The following is an 18,458-nucleotide window of genomic DNA, read 5'->3' as shown; positions in this document are numbered from 1 at the left end:
CCCTCCCCACGATGCATATCCAATTCACTTTTTGTTGCCTCCCTAACTCCTTACAGTTATGATGTATATCCAATTCATTTTTTCTACTAGATAAGTTTCTCTCTCTCTTAATAAGTAATACAGAAAACAAATTCTAACTCTATTAAAATGCAGTCTTCATCTCGATCCTCTTCATTGTTGGGATTCCATAGTTTTTGGCCCTTCTTAATTATGATTCATATGCTATTCAGCTGCGATTGCTTTGTTTTCTATGGGAGGTCAGTTGGGTTATAACTCTGCCGGATTATAAGCTAGAGTCTGGTTATTGAACTTGAATTTTTTACGTTGAAAATAGTAAGTTGCTAAAGTTCAACCTACAAAGCAGGGGACAAGTGGAACTTTCGATTGGCTTGTAATGTACTGAAAGTGTTTATTCAATAACTGTTTATTGTAATTGCATAGAACTTTTTAGTGCTGACGATTGATTACTGAATAAGCATTGGCTATTACTAATTTACTACTTTGAACAAGCGTGGTGAAATCGGGAAAGAAACTGCACTCAGGAAGCACGCTAGAGAATTTTAATTTAATGGAGAGTCCGGGTAGCCACTTCTTTTGAAACGAAAAAGGGCACAATGGTTCTTCAAATTCCATCTCATATCTACAATCCACAACAAAGAGACAGAAAAAGAGATAGAATGTAGCAAAGTTCATTTAGACAATATTGAAACACAACAAATTCACATCGAAAGTTTAAGCAAATTGAACACGAATAATCACGAACGCAGACGAGACTTCTTTACTATGCAAGAAAACGTGGGAGAACCATGCAGCCATGCAGATGAGTCGTGCGATCTAGGGAATCACAATCCCATGGCCTCCGATAATGCCACCACCGGCACCTCCACCAAGTCCGCCAAATCCACCACCAATGCCTCCAATGCCACCAAATCCTAGGCCTTTTCCTCCAGCAAATCCAAATCCTCCACCATTTCCGAATTCTCCACCAAGTCCACCAAGTCCACCAATTCCACCACCAAATCCTCCACCTTTGCCAAAGCCACCACCTATTCCGCCAATTCCGCCACCGAAACCTCCACCTTTGCCAAAGCCGCCACCACCGAGTCCTCCACCATTACCGATGTCACCACCTATCCCACCAATTCCACCACCTAGTCCTCCTCCTTTGCCGAAGCCACCACCTATGCCGCCAACTCCACCACCAATTCCACCAATCACACCACCAATTATTCCACCACCTGTGCCAAAACCTCCACCAATTACACCGCCCTTACCGAAACCTCCACCAACCCCACCACCGATGGCACCGCCAGCACCTCCTCCAGCCCCACCACCGACACCGCCAACAACGCCACCACCATGGCCTCCGCCAACACCTGCACCACCACCAACTCCACCTCCTACACTGCCACCGTGACCTCCACCTTCACCACCTCCTACACCGCCACCGTGACCTCCACCTGCACCACCACCAATTCCACCTCCTACACCGCCACCGTGACCTCCACCTGCACCACCACCAATTCCACCTCCTACACCACCACCGTGACTTCCACCAACGCCACCTCCTGCACTACCTCCATGGACTCCACCAACAATACCACCTACACCACTACCATGCCCTCCACCAATACTACCACCTACACCACCACCATGGCCTCCACCAACACTACCACCATGGCCTCCCCCAATACCACCACCACCACCATGGCCTCCACCAACACTACCACCATGGCCTCCCCCAATACCACCACCACCATGGCCATGGCCTCCAACAGCACCACCATGGAGGCCACCAATACCACCACTTACACCACCAGCGTGACCTCCACCACCATGGCCTCCACCATCATGCCCGTAGCCAATGCCTCCACCAGGGCTACCACCATGGCCTCCACCTACACCACCACCATATCCTCCACGAGGGTTACCACCATGGCCTCCACCTACACCACCACCATATCCTCCACCAGGGCCACCACCATGGCCTCCACCTACACCACCACCATATCCTCCACCAGGGCCACCACCATGGCCTCCACCTACACCACCACCATATCCTCCACCAGGGCCACCACCATGGCCTCCACCTACACCACCACCATATCCTCCACCAGGGCCACCACCATGGCCTCCACCTACACCTCCACCAGGGCCACCACCATGGCCTCCACCTACACCACCACCATATCCTCCACCAGGGCCACCACCATGCCCGTAGCCAACGCCTCCACCCTCACCATGTCCAACACCAACACCGCCACCATGACCTCCACCAATGCCTCCACCAACACCACCTACACCACCACCATGCCCACCGCCGACACCACCACCTACACCACCACCCAATCCGCCACCTTGACCCCCACCAAACACTCCAATGACTCCACCACCAGCACCAGCACCACCTCCAAATCCACCACCAATGCCTCCTACAACTCCTCCCCCTGCTCCAATCCCTCCTCCTTTACCGAAAACGAACCCTCCTTTGCCACCACCAAACCCCACTCCCTCCCCGAACCCAATTCCTGCCCCTTTACCAAAGAAAAAGAAGTCCTCATCCTTATACTGCTCATCGCCCTTCCACACTCTCCCCACAGCGCCACTCGAAAGAAGGCTGAGGCACAGCAGCCACCGCAAAATGCCTACCTTTCTCACCACCTCTCCCGCCATGAGAGACCTGCTGCTGCTCCCGTTCACATGAGCTAACCTCTACTACTCAGCTCACTTTATAAGAGTACAGCGATCAGTGGTTAATGCATCACCGCCTTACAGTTGTGAAATAAATGATCTCCTCCCCATATGGCCCGCACCTCGTCTTAGACAGCTTTAAAACATCTAAAGGTACACAGGAAGCCTTTCTGCTTGAAAAGTTTCCAACTGCAAATTCCTTAGTATATGTTAAAGAGGGAAGCATCCGTTCATGGATTCCATGTGGGTATGGTGGAAGTAAAGCAAGCACAGAACATGGGCAGAGCTTATCGTTACCATCCTGCCAGAGGTTTTCTTTTACCGATATATGTTCCGCTAGTAACATTGATAGTTGCAGCATGAGTTTTGAAGAGGAAAGGAAAAGATGGTAGCCCTTTTCTGGGCCTTGATAAGTATCAAACAGGTGGATTACACTGCGGTCATTCGCGGTAGAGATAATTAATGAAAGAAGCCGCATCCATTGCCAATCTAGTTGTAGATCCTGCTTCTACGCTGTCCCTGAATAATGTACAATGTATTTATGGGATCTGGAACGCAGCATTTGTTGTTATTGTGGGCAGCACTTGTGGTTTTCTGTTTCTAAAGATTAAAGAATTGCATGGATTGCATATTAAGATGAACAGAGAGATATCTAGAGAGGTCTAAAGCTTACCTTTCAGTTAAATATTTTACATTCATATAGCAAGAAATTTCTTAGCCTCAGTTCGATTCTCTCCTAAGCTGCTCTGTTCCACTGAGTTCAGTGGAGCATGTTTTAGACCAAGAAATTTTTTTTGCTTGGATAGCCTTTCCTCTTGCTTCCGGAAGGACTTCATTCTTTCGCTGGATGAACTTTTTACTACTTAGAGAAATTCGTATCTGGATCCTCTCATCTTCTTCAAATAGTTTTTTTACAATAAAATCGGTTTGCTTCAGCCAATTTGAATTGACTGGACCTTCTTTTTTGTGTGCAAGCTGGATTTAGGGACATCTACCATCTTATGTGAATACAGGAACACTTTCAGAAACATTTTTATCTCTTCTTCACTTGAACGATACTGGTCGAGTTATTCATCATACCACAGAATATTTAACATATATAGTTTAAAATACTGAAAGATAATAATGTTCAGTTTTTTAAACGGACAGCTCATTGTTCATAAATAAGGCAGTGCTTCTAAAATGAGGAGAAAAAAAGAAGAATATTTTGCGCTCTTCCCATACGCCGGCAATTCATTTCACAGGGGCAGCTAGACGAGCATCACTGGACCTTAGATTTCAAAATTTAAAGACAATCAAATGTTTAAAATTTACATCTTAAAGACTAACATTAGAAAGTAAATATTTTGGGTATGGGTTCAGATTCAGCCTTCACCAAATTTGGCTGAATCAGATGCTACTTAATTGATTTGGGGATTTGAACTTAGATTTGGATTTTTTTTTCAAATCAAATTTAGATTGACTTACAAGATCTAACCTTTACATGTAATTAATGGGGTCATATGTTTTTCCTATGCTAGTAAGAAATTTTTTATTTAAATTTAAATTCAGCTGGGTGAGTAGAAGAAGTATTTTATTCTACCGTCTAACAATAAGACTTAGGACGGAAAACCTCACCCTTTACCCATCCCCTCAAAATACCAAGAGAGAATATTGACTCTCAATATAATTAGTAATCAGATTTATTACTCCAAAGTTAATTTATTAGTTTATGATGGTGTACATAATGGTTGGGGGTCAGGGGCCTTGGCCTCCTTCTTTAAAAAAATCAAAAATTTTGAAACTATAATTCAACCCCACAACAAAAAAGTCTTAGCTCCGCCTCTGCTCTTGGCCAAATCTGAACTAAGCTAACTGTCTTTGCCATCATTTGCATTGTCTACAAGATTAGCATATATTATTAGAGGCCTTTGTTTATGGCAGTAATAAATCTACTACCTGCCTTTATTTCTTATGACAGCAATAAACCTACCTACACGTCATGCCGACGGGTTCCATGTAAGCTTGATCGAGTCCTCTTCGCTTCTTTCATTTTGCAATCTGGATGTTGATGTGTGGATTAAATATGATTCATTGTATCTTAAAGGATTTTAATAACGGCTTAAATGATGGAAATAAAATGTCATCAGGATTTAAAGGCACTCATGAATTAGAAGAAGCCAATTACTGTCTCATTTTTTTCTGTTTTCTTTTATTTTAACCTATTTAATGTGAGTTGTGTATGTCTATATAATTCTCTTGAAAGTTTCCTCAAATTAAAGAACAGAAAATAGAAAAGCTTGACATATGTGTGACTTGAAAGCATTTTGTTTGATATTATCGAGGATGACATTCTTCTTGCTTTTTGTGGGGGAACCACGCATTGCCGCTCTCGGAATGGCATTGGAAAACCTACAAAAATGCAGATCTGAGTTGCTATTAGGGTTGAGTTTATGGACTGACTGGGGAGAGAAAGTTGCTTGTGCCGTGTGCATAGTATGCACTTAAAAAAGGAAGAACATTTTGGTAATTTGTTAAAAAGAAATGCTTTCAACAGTTTTTTTATTTTTTTATTTATATTTTTGTCTTTACAAAAAGTTTTTTTAACGTAAACTAAAGATATTTTAATCATTAACTATATTGGTATTGGTATGGCGCATATTAGATTGTAACCTCGACTACAGAGATAAATATATTCTTGGTAGCTTTAGCACCGTTGTATTGATATGTGCAAACTGATATGTTAGTACATCCCCGAAATCAAAATGATATTGGACCTATAGTCCTGTTACGAGGCTTTAGGTAATGAAGTGTCATAAGAATAATGGTAGGGGAGGTGTAATGAAATTTTGCCTAGGGTTCCCCACACTGCATAAGATGAGGCACTGAACTTATAACTTGGGAAGCGCTACAAGTTCCAGCAGCTGCTGCTTTGCCAGGACAGCTTAGTTGCAGAGGAATTTATGAATGATCTACACAGAGTCACGCATAAAATGGGTCATTAGGTCTCTTGACGTTTGTTTCACTCAACGGAAGAAGCAAAATTTCCTCAACAAAAGAGAATATTTTCTTGGCAGAATTCAAAACTGGTCTTTAATTTTTGAAAGCTTCACAGAAGGAAAATGAGAGAGAACCTCTCTCTGCAACCGCAGATTGTAGCACAACTTTTATGGAATATAATCATTATATATATGAAGTTGTCCTTCATTTTCTTATGTTCTATTTGCTGGCATTCATTTAAAGCGAATTGAGTGCTTGAAGGAACGTTGTTGTTCCGCATGGGGAAGCTGGAAGGGATATGTTAATTTGGCAGTGCAGCTAGAACTCCATGTGAGCATTCAATGTAACCTCATAAGCCTTAGCTTTAGCTTGTTTTGCATGAATTATTTCACCGGTTCTCTACCCTCATAATTTGCTTCAGCAAGACGGGCTGTGCAGTTTACAACTCATCCGTTTGACTCACCAACAAGCGGTGGCAGAGCTAAGATTTTTTTGGCCGAGAAGCACTTAAGTCACTAACTAGGGTTTGGTGTGAGCACTGCATGTGGTTGCGGCACTGGATAAACTTTAGCTACACTTTTTTCAATTTCTTATCCTAAAGGTTACCCATTAACTTCAACTTGAATCGAATCTCAACCCTGCAATTCTCTTGCTTGAAGCGTCTCATTGGCCTTGCACTAGCAAGGTTGAGTTCACTTCTTTGTAAAAACTGTTCGAGGGGCATAGCATGGGTGGTCAGTTTGATACTCATGAGTGGTATTCTTTTGGGTCTTATGGGATAAGATGCAGTATCGAGCCGAAATTGCATTGTCCAAAAACTCAGGCATCGATTCTGCTTTTTCAATCATATATATATATATACATATATATATATATATATATATATAAGTTAAGTGTGCTTTTTATTATCAATTAGGTGCATTTTCCATAAAAGTTTCAACAAAAAAATGAGTCGAAGAAATCCAAATACAGGCTTACGTTGGGAGCAAATAAAAATTTCATGGGTAGTGGACTAAATTCGTTTTATAATAACTATTAAGAAAGATCACATTTGAATGAGATCTCAGTTTCTCCATATACGAAGTTCATACATACGCTATCCAACACGATTGGAGTCCGCAATCAAAATGTTTGTTAAAATTCCCCAATAGAGGTCGCTGCCGTGGGGAGGCAATAAAAAAAAGGGAAAATGAGTTGATGTTAAAATATCTGATTTGCATCGTAGTTGTTGTGTCGCCGATATCCTTGCAGGTCTTGCGTTCAGTTCCAAATACTAAGCCTGAGTTGATGTCAAAATGTCTGATTTGCATCAGCTATTCGACCGAATTGTTCCAAAAATTGGAAACGAAAAAAAAAAAATCTGATTAAGAAATCAGATCGGATTCAGATTCTGATATGTATAAATATTCAGTTAGATTTGGATCAGTTCAATTTTAAATAAACATTTTACAATCAATGCTCTTACAGTTTGAAAATCGGCCGGATTCGATTCAAAATTTAGATTTGGATTGGATTGAATTCGAATGGTCGATCAACCTTTTTGTTCTCATTTTGGCCTTTAACATGGTAACCCATTGAAGAATTTGGCTCGTTTGATTTCAAGACATTTAGTCACACTGGTCTCACTCAAGTAAGATAAATGTCAAATATAACTAATGTCTAATAGGAAGTGGAAATAAGAGATGTCATGTTGATTAAACTTATGGAATTCTCCAGATAACGAGAAAAAAGAAAGAAAAAAGTCGGGAAAATGAGAAGAATAAAGAAAAAGGTTGGGAACTTACTTGACAAAATGATCTGTCGTGAGGCTGATGAGAATCAGCTCCACCGTTCGTTCGTTTTATGACAAGAGGTAGTTCTAACCATGTGTTTTCATCCGCACATCTGATTTGATAAGGATTAAAAATCGACCGTCCAATATATTTGGCTTGTAAAATCTTGTTTGTTTGTTTGTTTATGCTCAACAAGTGGTTTTCAATCCGATTTTTGTCAATTTCTAGCGTACCCGATTTGATATTTAGACATCATTCGCTCAGTGAAAAACATGTTCAACAAAGTAAATATGTTTATCGCCTCTATTCTGGTTGAGATCTTCCATTCCAAGTCGTGCAATTACATGAAGGTGTTTAGGATGAGAAGAACCTATAAGCAAAAGATGGATCAAGACCAAGTAACGTAACATATATATGCTTCTGTTTTCCTTATAAAAACCACAAATAGTTATGTCGGAGAGCTCAACATGCTCCGAAATCGGGTGCTGTTTCGGATGAGTGGGAGGACACCAACAGCTTGAGTGAAAGTAGAGTTGTGTCGGGACTTAGCTGAATTTATGGTTCCTTTCTTTAACTCTAGAGTATCGCCTACCACCTTTTTACTGGTTAGAAGAGTAGTGCTTATGAGAATCAAATTGACGACTAGACTCTCACCTGCCCGCCAGCGTGACCAGCTACACATGCTGCCGTTGGTTACTAGAGCAGGAACAGAGAAAGTTGGGTCATTTTATTACAAACTCTTTCAGTCTCATAGTTGAACCCCTTATTTGTATTTTTGTTTACTACTCTTTTTTTTTTTTTACAGGAGTATGAGGTAAAAATTATGACGGACCAACTACGCTATGCTTGTTAAGACATACAATCAGGCACATTTTCAACTACTGATTTTGGATCATTAAAAAAGACGTCTATACTTTTCTTGATTAATTTGGCAACTAAAAAGGAGATCGTCGCTCAACAAATTATACAGATCACACCCATATGATTATACCTTCAAAAGTTGTGAAAAAAGTGAAAGACTACTAAAATTTTTCGACCAAAGATAGCATGGAAAGGAGACTAAAGAAATAGCCAAAAACTCTGCTTTCAATAATCACTAATTCTCCAAAAGAAGATTAAAAAAAAAAAAAAGACTACCGGATCGGAATTAAAAAAAAAAAAGGACGTAAAGTAGGAAAGACTATGAGAGGAGACCAAGCCCGGCTTACTTTCCAAAAGAGTAACTGAGAAGCTCTGATTTTGCTGCTGTTATGATTAATATTACTATTACTATTATTATTATCCTTTAATTTTGAACATAACTATAAAAACTATCGACATTCCCCCAAAAAAAAATAGGCCTCGTTTGGGTCTCCTTTCGTCCTGTTTTGGAGCGATTGGTACTATGCATATCGGCGGATACGGACCAATGTGCACCAACATTAACAATACTAGGACAAAGTAAGTGGTCAGTGTTGCCTTGGGGGTTCGAACCAAAGCCACCTGGTCTCAGTTCTAAGAACATTTTCTTCAAAGCTAGTATTGCTAGTCTTGTCCCTTAGCTTTCATTTGACATTGACCGCTCATCTGATTGGTGATCTTTCCCGCTGAAGCTCTCATTTAACTGGTTCTAATGATGTTTTACCATCTATCTGTTCTTATACTACATTCGATTATAAACTAACTCCAAGCGGCATCCGGGAATGCTTCGTCCATTTAGTTCCTGATCGTTACCCATATATTCTATCTCAATTCTCAGGGCCGAGAGAGAGAGGAGGAGGAGGAGAAAATAAAGAAATCTTGTCGAGCTCCATCACTGTGACAGCGAGATTTGTTACAGAAATCACGTCAAGTTGATAACTAAGAAAAAAATAGAAACCAATTTACTGGTATAGTGGTGTTCATAAAAGCATGGGCCTCCGCGTGACGACCCAGGGAAGAACACGTGAGGCCATGCAGCCGTACTAAAAATTTACAGAGAGAAAATCGTACAGAAATCGATAGCTCGTGAAGAAACATTCATTCCGTTGAACTGCTGAGCCCACCAAGAATTTCGCCGGAGCTCTTCCGAACCAGGAGTCGCTCCCGCAAGTCGGACAGAGCAGGCCAGAAACCCCCATCCAGAAGCAGAGCCATGCTCGGCAGCCAGCTCAGTGCAAGCCCGTTTCCGTAGAAGACTCTCACCGTCCCACGTACAACAAGAGAGCTAGGAATCGGTCGAGCCGATGGAGAAAAGGGACCCAACTGATATGAAGTTGGCAGCCGCTCTGATCCTCTGAGGTGAACCACTTTCCCAGCCATCATCACAAACACTGTGACATGATGACATCGTCATCGTTACCATCCATCATCATCTCGACATCCATGATCAGCAACTGGTAGAAACATAATCGACAAGAGCATCTCCTTATCATCATCATCATTATTACCACCATCATCCACGGCCGGGATTAGCCAGAGCTGGAAAGGTCTGGCCGAGACACGACGGCGTCCTACGTATCGATACCGACCCATCTGGCGAGCTGACTCGGGTTCACGATCCCCGGGAGGTGGACGCCGTCGCCCTTGAGGAGGCACGCGACGTCGGCGTAAGCCTGGCGGGGGTGCGGCTGCTCGGCTTTCGCCGTCGGCTCGACTTCGGGACGGCGGAAGCTGCTGCCGAGGAGCGTGCCGCGGGTGAGGAACTCGTGGGCCAGGTAGCAAGCTAGCAGGTGGTTGGTCGGTTTCGGCTCCGGCGCGGCTTGGCTCCGCGACGTCCTCCTCCGCGACGCCGGGGCGTCGATTCCGTCCGTCAATTTTCTCTTCCTTGACGCACCCGACTCCACGTGGCCGTCACTTGGCATTTTACCGCTGGAGGCGCGACAGGTCAGCAATACAGTCGCCGTTAAAACGAAAATGAAGGAGAACACGACAAAGAAAGAGCGGAGAAAAGAAAGGAGAGAGGATAAAATAGCCGAGAAGAAAAACGCCGATCCGCCGGCGGATATTCCGACGAAGCGAAAACGCCGACGGCCGGAAAAACACACCCACGGCGTCAAGACAGAGAGAGAGAGCAATCGAACGGGCGGAAGAGGAGGGTGCCGAGGTTTATATAGAGATGATTCTGGGAGAACACCCTGAGAAGTGAGGAAAATAACGATGGTGCCACTAGGGCGTGAGGCTGACCCTGGTAGATTACGAGAATGGTCACTAAAGCTTCTCGAAAAGACAAGAATAGGCTTCTCCCCGGTTCGAATCAATCTGGTTTGGATTTTTATCCGGAAACTGTACCAGAATTAGAGCCGTGATCTGAAATAGAGCATTGGCTGGCTCTCCGGATTTAGATCCAAGCTTGAACTTCGTTACATGCCAAACACCATTTTGTAACGTGTTTCTCACAATCTGATCAGATCGGATCCAAGATTGGGGTTTCAGATTAATGATCTGCTCAATGTTGGTGCTCACCCGTTCGCGATCTAGCCCGACCAAGCCCGGCTCGGCTCGGCCCGGCCCGACTAACCCCTATCTCCGGCAGCTTGGTCGCTCCAGATCTAGGGGCTCCACAACTTTCCTCTATTTTATTTGAAGTTGGTGGCGGGGCTGATGTCCGAAACTGTGCTGTGGAGCCAGGCTGTCTTCATGTCCCAAAAGTGCACTTTCGGATCGTGGATCAGCGGATCATCTTTCACTTATCCATTTAAACAGGTTGGCGTCACAGGACACGATTGAAGGACACCAAATGGAATTTTGCTTTTGCAAATTTCATTTTTTTTCTCATTTAGATCTTCCTTTTATGTAGGATTTTCCAACCGGTTACACCAACTATTTCTTTTAGATTTTCAATAGATATGGGACAGAGATCCTTTTAACGCAGCCCGCTTCCTATAAAAAATATAAAAAATAAGGATGTCAATAGATCAGATTTGGATAATATATCAGACCAAAATGCTTCAAAATATTTGGATATGTAAAAAAAAAATTAACAATTGGAATTGGAATCGAATTTAGAAAATGACAACCGATCATATTCGGATTCGTGTTTAGATTTAGTTCCAAATAAATCTCCTACATCCAATATCTATTGATTTTGAAAGTTTGTTATCAGTTTAGTTTATCATAATGCAGTTTGTATCCTGTTGTGTATTTAAAATGTTCTGATTCAAACATCAAAATAAAAGTCAGATTCGGATCCGATTTGCATTATGAATTTCAAAATCAAATTCAGATATCATGTATACTTTTTCTTCATTCATTCATATTTGAATTTGAATATGTGAACATCCGATAAATTAAATACGGTAAAGAGTACATCTGATTCAAATTCAATGCCTTTTAACACTTGTGATATAATAAGCTAACGACTTTTTCAAGCTCAATAACACCTATGAAAATTAAAGTTTTCAATTGCTTGCAGAAAACGAACTGTAAGTCTCATCTTTAAATTTTATAGAAATTCAAACAATTTTTTTTTGGTGAACATGGTCCTACGACAGACCTTGCATATTGAATGAATATGGGACCCTTGCGTGGGGACAAATGTGATTGTTGGGTGTGCCCCTGACTTCTTGGCTGGTAGATGCACGGTGAAATTTGTTCGGGTTTATTTGTCAGAAACTCATTGTTTCTGATCAGTGCGGATTCTTCCATCAGGATCCAACCTTGACTGGGTCCCTTGCTAGCGACCACCCATTACTGCCAAGCTAATGGCTCTTTTGACTATCGGACACATTACGACTCAGATCGGCTGTCATTTTTTAAATCCGTCGTTTAAATCAAATAGATATAAAATTGGTTCTAAAATTGAATAGATGAAAATTTTGGTCTATTCATAGAGCCAGGGTAGGAGGGAGGGGGGGCCGCCTAGGGCATGGCCCCACCCCAGCTAATTGAAAAAAAAAATTACATTAAAAAATTGAAAATTTTTAATTACTTAATGTATTTTTTGGATTCAGATTTACTTTGGCTCTATCCGGATAAGTTCGTTGGATTGTTTGGCTCGCTGCTGAAAAAAATTCTTGATCCACCCATGCATAGAGCGATGTAATAGTATTATGTTTCTTCATTTTCCGCTCATTTGAAAATGTGAACTTAGCAAGATCTGATCATTCAGTTGAAATGTTGAACCAGCCAACTTATTGACGACCGTATATATGTAAGTGGGCAGTTACAATATAGATCACATACTTTTTAGGCTTGCAGGATGATATAAATATAAAGTGCAAGTTAAAATGCATCTTTTTGAGGTAGGGCTAGTAGGCAGTCAATTTCTATTTCGAGTGTCAAGAGAATGAATCTCAAAAGGCGGATCACCCATATGCAAGTTGAAACACAATGGAGCGACACCCCGAGACACTGAAAGCAGACCCTATAGATTAAGGAGACAATGGGTCGGGTAGAAGCTTTGACTATCATCTAAGTGGTCGGTAGATCTCCCCCGCTCGGCCAGGAACAATGTGGATGCACCTCAATGTCATCCTCAACCAATTTTATGAATCAACTGATTTGTCTATTCAATTGAATCGCTTGCACATTGCTGGGCTAAAAATATTAAAAGTTTACTTTATAAAACGATAAGAAAAATTACAGAAATTTTAAAAATAATGGGTAAAGTTGACATATGGCACCCTTGAATTGACCACCAAATTGAATCAAGTTTTTGTAGATTCGATTTGAATAGACTAATTTTGACAGCATTGGTGTGTTTGTATGAGTTTTGCTTGTGTGTGTGTACCTATGTGTGCGTCATATATGAGATTCGAATTGAATCGGCCGATTTTGACGATACGAGTTCGCTCACATCTGTATGCGCAAATGGGAGCATATCATATAGAAGATTCGATTTGAGTTGGTCGATCTTTGTGTATTCATGCATGTGTGCTATGTATAGCATCTAGATCTTCATGTCTTTTTCAGGATTCTTGAGCAATGCACGCATTTATTTGAGGAGATTAGAGAGATATAGTTTCCTGAAAATTTAAGCTTGTATAAAGTAAGTACTTCGTACTAGGCTGATTAGAAAATATTGTTGTGTGTCACTTGAAATTTCAGGTGAATGAGAGGGACGTCACCAAGTGATGTCTCCGCTATGCTTCAACTTGCATATTGATGTCTTCACTTGGACTTATTGTTGATCATTAATGTTGATTACCATACAGAGTAAGTTTAGTCTCTTTCAAAGTTTGCAGCAGAAAAACAAAAGATAGTTATTTCTACATGAGAAATTGAGCAAGTTAATTTATTATATGCATTGGGTTGGCATGATAGGCAATGTTATTCTCAATTTCTGTTGGTGATATGACTTGAGCAAGTGGAAGCTCTTAGATTCAAGAACACCTTTCTAGTTTTCACTCCAATAAAAGAGAGAAAGAGAGAGAGAGAGAACCGACTTACCCCGACAAACCTAACCACCATGAGATTTGAACTGATGACATGCCCTTTACTTACCTACCAACCCGACCAGCTATAGTACTAGGCCCTTTAGAGAGAGAAAGAGGATCATTGACCCCGATCCATTCAATAAATTAGAAGTTTTTGTGATTTTTTCTTCAAGAGAGCTCTTGAAGTAAGTTTCTTTGTAGCTATATGGTTTTGACCAAGTTGGCGGTTGAAGAGCAGGAACAGACCAGGTCAAGCCAATCGGACGTCCATCTTGAGCAATAAATAAGTCTGCAGTGTAATATAAGCAAGTCTTTGGTCAATTGTTTAAAGTGGCTCCACCCTGCAAAGTGAGCGACTGGATTTCAAGTATCGATCCAAACCGCCGACTTGAACTCGGAACGATATCAAACTTCGGATCCAAAGTCCAAACTTTTCATGGTAGGTACCACCAATATATAGGGAGCCAAGAAAAAGTTCGGATTCAAATCAAAATCCAAATACGGATCTTACAAGCACGATGCTATTCGAGATCGACGTTTGTCGTGTCCGAAGTTGGATATCCGAACCCGGTCCGTTTGGACCCGCGAGGGGAAGCATTTCCCGTCGTCCACGGAGGCACCCGCTCACGTCTTTTCAGAAATCCTGGGGAGAGTTTCAGTAATCTGCCACATTGTGCCCTAATGGCAATCTCGATATTTATGGAAACTCAGGGGGCTTTCTTTACGTAATTCTTCTATATATACACGCGCCCGCCCCCTCTTCCACTTCCCCCTTCTTTCTTTTCTCTCTCTCTCTTCTTTCTGTTCCCTTCTCGCTTTTGGGTTGCTCATTTGCGCACCGTCGGAGACGTGTTTTCCGGCAGATATGTTGCCGTTTTCCGGCAAATCTCGCCGGGAATCTTGATATCTATCGCCTGATCCACGTACCCTTGACAATCACCTACTTTTGTTACCTGCCTCTGGTTTTTTTTTTTTTTTTCCAATTTTTATCGTCTCTTGAGATTCCTCTTATTTTCTTCGTCTTCGTCTGGACGGGGCAAATTGCGCTGCTGACGTGTCGCTTGATTACCGGTACGATGTCCAGCAGCAACCACGTGGACGAGAGGGCGTCAAAGAGGAGGAGGTTGAAGGACGGGGTTGACGCCGGGGCGTCAAGGAGGCCGTCCACGAGCCACGCCGAGCTGAAGCCGACGCCGACGCCGACCAACTACCTCCTCGCGTGTTACATGGCCCACGAGTTCCTAAGCCGCGGCACCCTCCTCGGCCGCAGGTTCCCCAAGAAGGAAGCCGAGACGGCGCCGACAGCCCAGCAGCCGCATTCCCGCGAGGCCTACGTTGACCTCTCCTGCCTTCTCAAGAACGACGGCGTCCACCTCCCGGGGATCGTGAATCCGACTCAGCTTGCCAGGTGGGTCGGCTGCGACACGTAGGACGTCGACGTGGCCGCGGGACCCAACCGCGGAACTCAACGGCGCGATGGATCGAGGTCATGGTGATGCTCTGATCGATGATGTGGGTTACTGTTCCTTCCCCATTTTGGATGCTCTGATTGATAACGATGATGGACATTCGTGCTGATGATGATGGTGCTGGAGAATGCAGATCGTCACGGAGGATAGTTGCCTCTAAATGGCTTGGCTTCTGCCTGCGGAGGGAAGACTCGGCTCCTGTCGAATAGGAACAGGTGGGTAGCTCTGCTGGACACGCGAGTAGCTACAGCCTTTGGTTTCCTCTCCGGGAACTGTGCTTCTGCAGGTTCGCAGGTGGAAGAGATGGGCTTCCTTGGCCGGCTAAGTCTCGGTCATGGCGGGGCGCTCGATGTTAGGGGGGACTCTCTCATGTAATGATTTGTGTGCCATCGTGGACTACCGAGCTTACTTTGTCCGACATTCACGTGTCTTTGGAAGCTGGTCGAGCAAGATAGAGTCGCCGGAGCGAAGATGGTTGTAGTGAATCCTCTTTCTAGCGCACGGGATTCGTACAATTACTCTTTCTTTTTGTACATTGAGAAAGGACGCATGTTTTTATGGATTCGACTGAATGCTTACATTGGTTTCTTTTATTATAACGTGAATATTTCTAGCAATAATCCAGTTGGTCGTGTTGAATGCTGAGACTGATCATTCTCATAAAATTTGTTGTTCGCGTAATGATTGTCGCATTGATGTTAGGCGATTATGTATATATATATATATATAAACTAGTGACTGTTAACATGGTACTATGTTTACTATTTACTTTCAAAAGTAGATGAAGAGGAAGAAAGGAGGACGGATGGGCAACCTCTCACGTGAGCGTGCTGATATGCATGGGAGCGTAATAGCATATGATAGGGGAAAAGAAAACGTGTCGAGGATTGCGCATGTGGGTGGGGCTGCGTGTTTTCTGGCTTCGTGCATGTGAGCACCAGGAACAGGAAGCCAAGGGACGAGGAAGCGCCAGCATGGTCACATGGAAAGCTTCATTTCAACATGTTGGCGTCTCTCTCTCTATTTCCTGTCTGGTTGTTAGAGGTAGCTGATGTTTCCGATGGCCGTGTTCTTTTGCTTCAAAAAGAATATAAGGGACTTGTTTTTCACATTAACTAATCAAACGCCATGGAGCTGAGTTATACGCTTTCCCTTAGATATACCATTTACTATTTTCCGTCCATCGTTTTATGTTGTTGGGTTGTGTGTGAGTGAACCTTTCGTGAATATAAGCTATTCTTTGAAGAAATATAAATTGCTTTCAAGTTCTTCTTTTTCATTCTGCAAACAGAAAAAAGTTTGAGAAGCCATCATGGCTTTTCTCATCATTCAAAAGTGACATAACTATTGCATGAATTATATATATGAGGTGATAAGTCTCATTTTAACTATTGCATACATTATATATATGAGGTGATAAGTTTCATTTTGATTTTTGCGTCTTTTTTTAATCCTACCGACAAGCTTGGATTTGGCTGAACTCTGCCAGATCATGCGCAGGAGATGTTCTCATGCTATTGAAATAAAATTTTGTAAACATTGGCATGATATGACAAAGATATCTGGTCGACACTGTTGGGTATGGAGTGATTGCATTGGTTGAATAACCGGCATTAGACAAAGTAACGTGTTATATTTGTTCGTAGACACTTTTTTTTAATCGAGAATAAGCTCCTACTATCAGAAATACGAAAACAGCAATAAAAGATCCCAAGATCTAAACTTGATTCAGAGTCTTCAACCTGGCATCCTTTACATTGTCTTACCTTTAGGGCTGCTGCTCATATCGAATTATCTTAAATGCGTAATGTGGAGACTTGGGCAAAGGGGCGGCATACTGGCATGTTGTACATTCCATTAAAGGCTCACAAATGGAAACTTTAAACGGAAAAAACGCCGGGAACTGGTAGGAGTTCACTGTTCAGGTCGCGCAACCGAATTCTCTTTCTCCTCATTTATAGGAACACAACTCAGACGGGCAGGTTTCCACGAGCACGTGGTGAGCGACCGAGCGGCTGTGTTTCCAATGAAGAGGGACTAGTCGTCGACCCGATTAAATGGTCGGTCCTCTTCCGGCTCATAAAGGCCGCTATTATAATTGGTCGACACATGGGGTCAGATATTTCATGCTGACTAGGTACGTGCCAAATAAATTCTTTTGAACATTAATAGGATCCGGTTTTATGGGCAGCGCAACGGATTGGATTGAGTGATATTAGAGGGTGTTATCTTGATAATGTCAAGAATATTGAGTTTGTGATTAAGAGTATCATTATGAAAGCTAAGTTTTTTGTCCTTCTTTTTTCCTTTCATCTCTCCTTCCCTATATATATATATATATATATATATAAAGTACAGTTACAAGTTACAAGGTTTGTAATATATATGTGGAGGTTTCTTTTAAAAGTCATAGATAGTAGGTCTCTAGTTCTATGTCTCTCCGGTCCGGTCTAAGTGGTGTTTGAATTAAAAGATGCATTGTTGTCATGGCTAATGTCACTACGGCCTAAAACCTTGAAAATAAGAGAAATGAGTGTGCCTTCGGACTGCTTTCCTCTTGCTCAATCGGTGGATATGTTGGTAGGTGGAGCTGGGCCCAAAGTAATTAGTCTTCATTTCGTCTGCCCTAAGAGTGGTCATCTACCTGATCAATGAACTAAAATCCCATGGAGAGCAATTAGGGTCACGATTTAACAAAAGAATAGGGACCAAGAAGTGCATTTGAAGACAAATCAAGATGGAAGGACTGAGGTCAACTTAAATGAATGAATAGGCATTTGATGTGCATGAAGAGATCTTTGGGAGCCGATTTACTTTAAATCGGATCGTCGTGCTACTCGGTCGCCGGCCATGTCAAGCCCAAGTTCTGCCGGTTTATGCTCACGGATACTTCAGTCTAACCAGACCCGATTCCCCCACCTAAAAAAAAAATGGCTGGATTACCGACCTTGGCAACTTTGGGTTAGATTGGCCGTTGGCGTGGCAGTTCCGTTATTCCTTCAAAGCAGTGGGGCACTAGTTACTCGCAGGAGCGTTAACCAGCAGTTCTCTCTCTGGTGAAATGCCATTCTTTTGCTCGTTTCCGTCCTTCGGGGTCCCCTTTCGGCCACGCTTCGCCGGATTCTTCAGGCCGCGACCGGATATTCCGGTCTCTTCCCTGCCAAGATATTCTTCGGAATTGTTTACTATTATTTTTCTTGAGGGTTTCGTTT

At 42.6% G+C, this 18,458-nt stretch overlaps 2 protein-coding genes across 3 annotated transcripts; one reads left to right on the top strand and one right to left on the bottom strand.

Annotated features, from left to right (window-relative positions):
- Window positions 1–669: 669 nt before the first annotated feature.
- LOC116265301 (glycine-rich cell wall structural protein-like) lies at window positions 670–2,683 on the bottom strand. 2 transcript variants are annotated; one of them, XM_050080961.1, is made up of 2 exons: window positions 2,181–2,683; window positions 670–2,144 (listed from the first exon to the last, which is right to left on the bottom strand). In XM_050080961.1, the coding sequence occupies exons 1-2, from the start codon at window positions 2,671–2,673 to the stop codon at window positions 835–837; spliced, it is 1,803 nt and encodes a 600-aa protein (XP_049936918.1). In that variant the 5' UTR covers window positions 2,674–2,683; the 3' UTR covers window positions 670–834. The 2 variants fall into 2 exon arrangements, with proteins under 2 accessions (XP_049936918.1, XP_049936917.1); XM_050080960.1 differs by having other exon boundaries at window positions 670–2,683.
- An 11,867-nt stretch (window positions 2,684–14,550) lies between these two features.
- On the top strand, window positions 14,551–15,978 carry LOC116265914 (uncharacterized). Its single transcript, XM_031646912.2, has one exon. It carries the CDS (start codon window positions 14,854–14,856, stop codon window positions 15,205–15,207), a length of 354 nt encoding a protein of 117 aa, XP_031502772.1. The 5' UTR covers window positions 14,551–14,853; the 3' UTR covers window positions 15,208–15,978.
- Window positions 15,979–18,458: the final 2,480 nt, after the last annotated feature.

Source organism: Nymphaea colorata, chromosome 12 (assembly GCF_008831285.2).
Source record: "Nymphaea colorata isolate Beijing-Zhang1983 chromosome 12, ASM883128v2, whole genome shotgun sequence".
NCBI lineage: Eukaryota > Viridiplantae > Streptophyta > Magnoliopsida > Nymphaeales > Nymphaeaceae > Nymphaea > Nymphaea colorata.
The sequence above is the reverse complement of the archived record's forward strand: the minus strand, read 5'-3'. Positions and strand labels throughout refer to the sequence as shown.

Bases quoted from the DNA above. Each gene is read 5' to 3' on its own strand.
- LOC116265301 (XM_050080960.1), bottom strand. From the start codon at position 2,673: ATGGCGGGAGAGGTGGTGAGAAAGGTAGGCATTTTGCGGTGGCTGCTG.
- LOC116265914 (XM_031646912.2), top strand. From the start codon at position 14,854: ATGTCCAGCAGCAACCACGTGGACGAGAGGGCGTCAAAGAGGAGGAGG.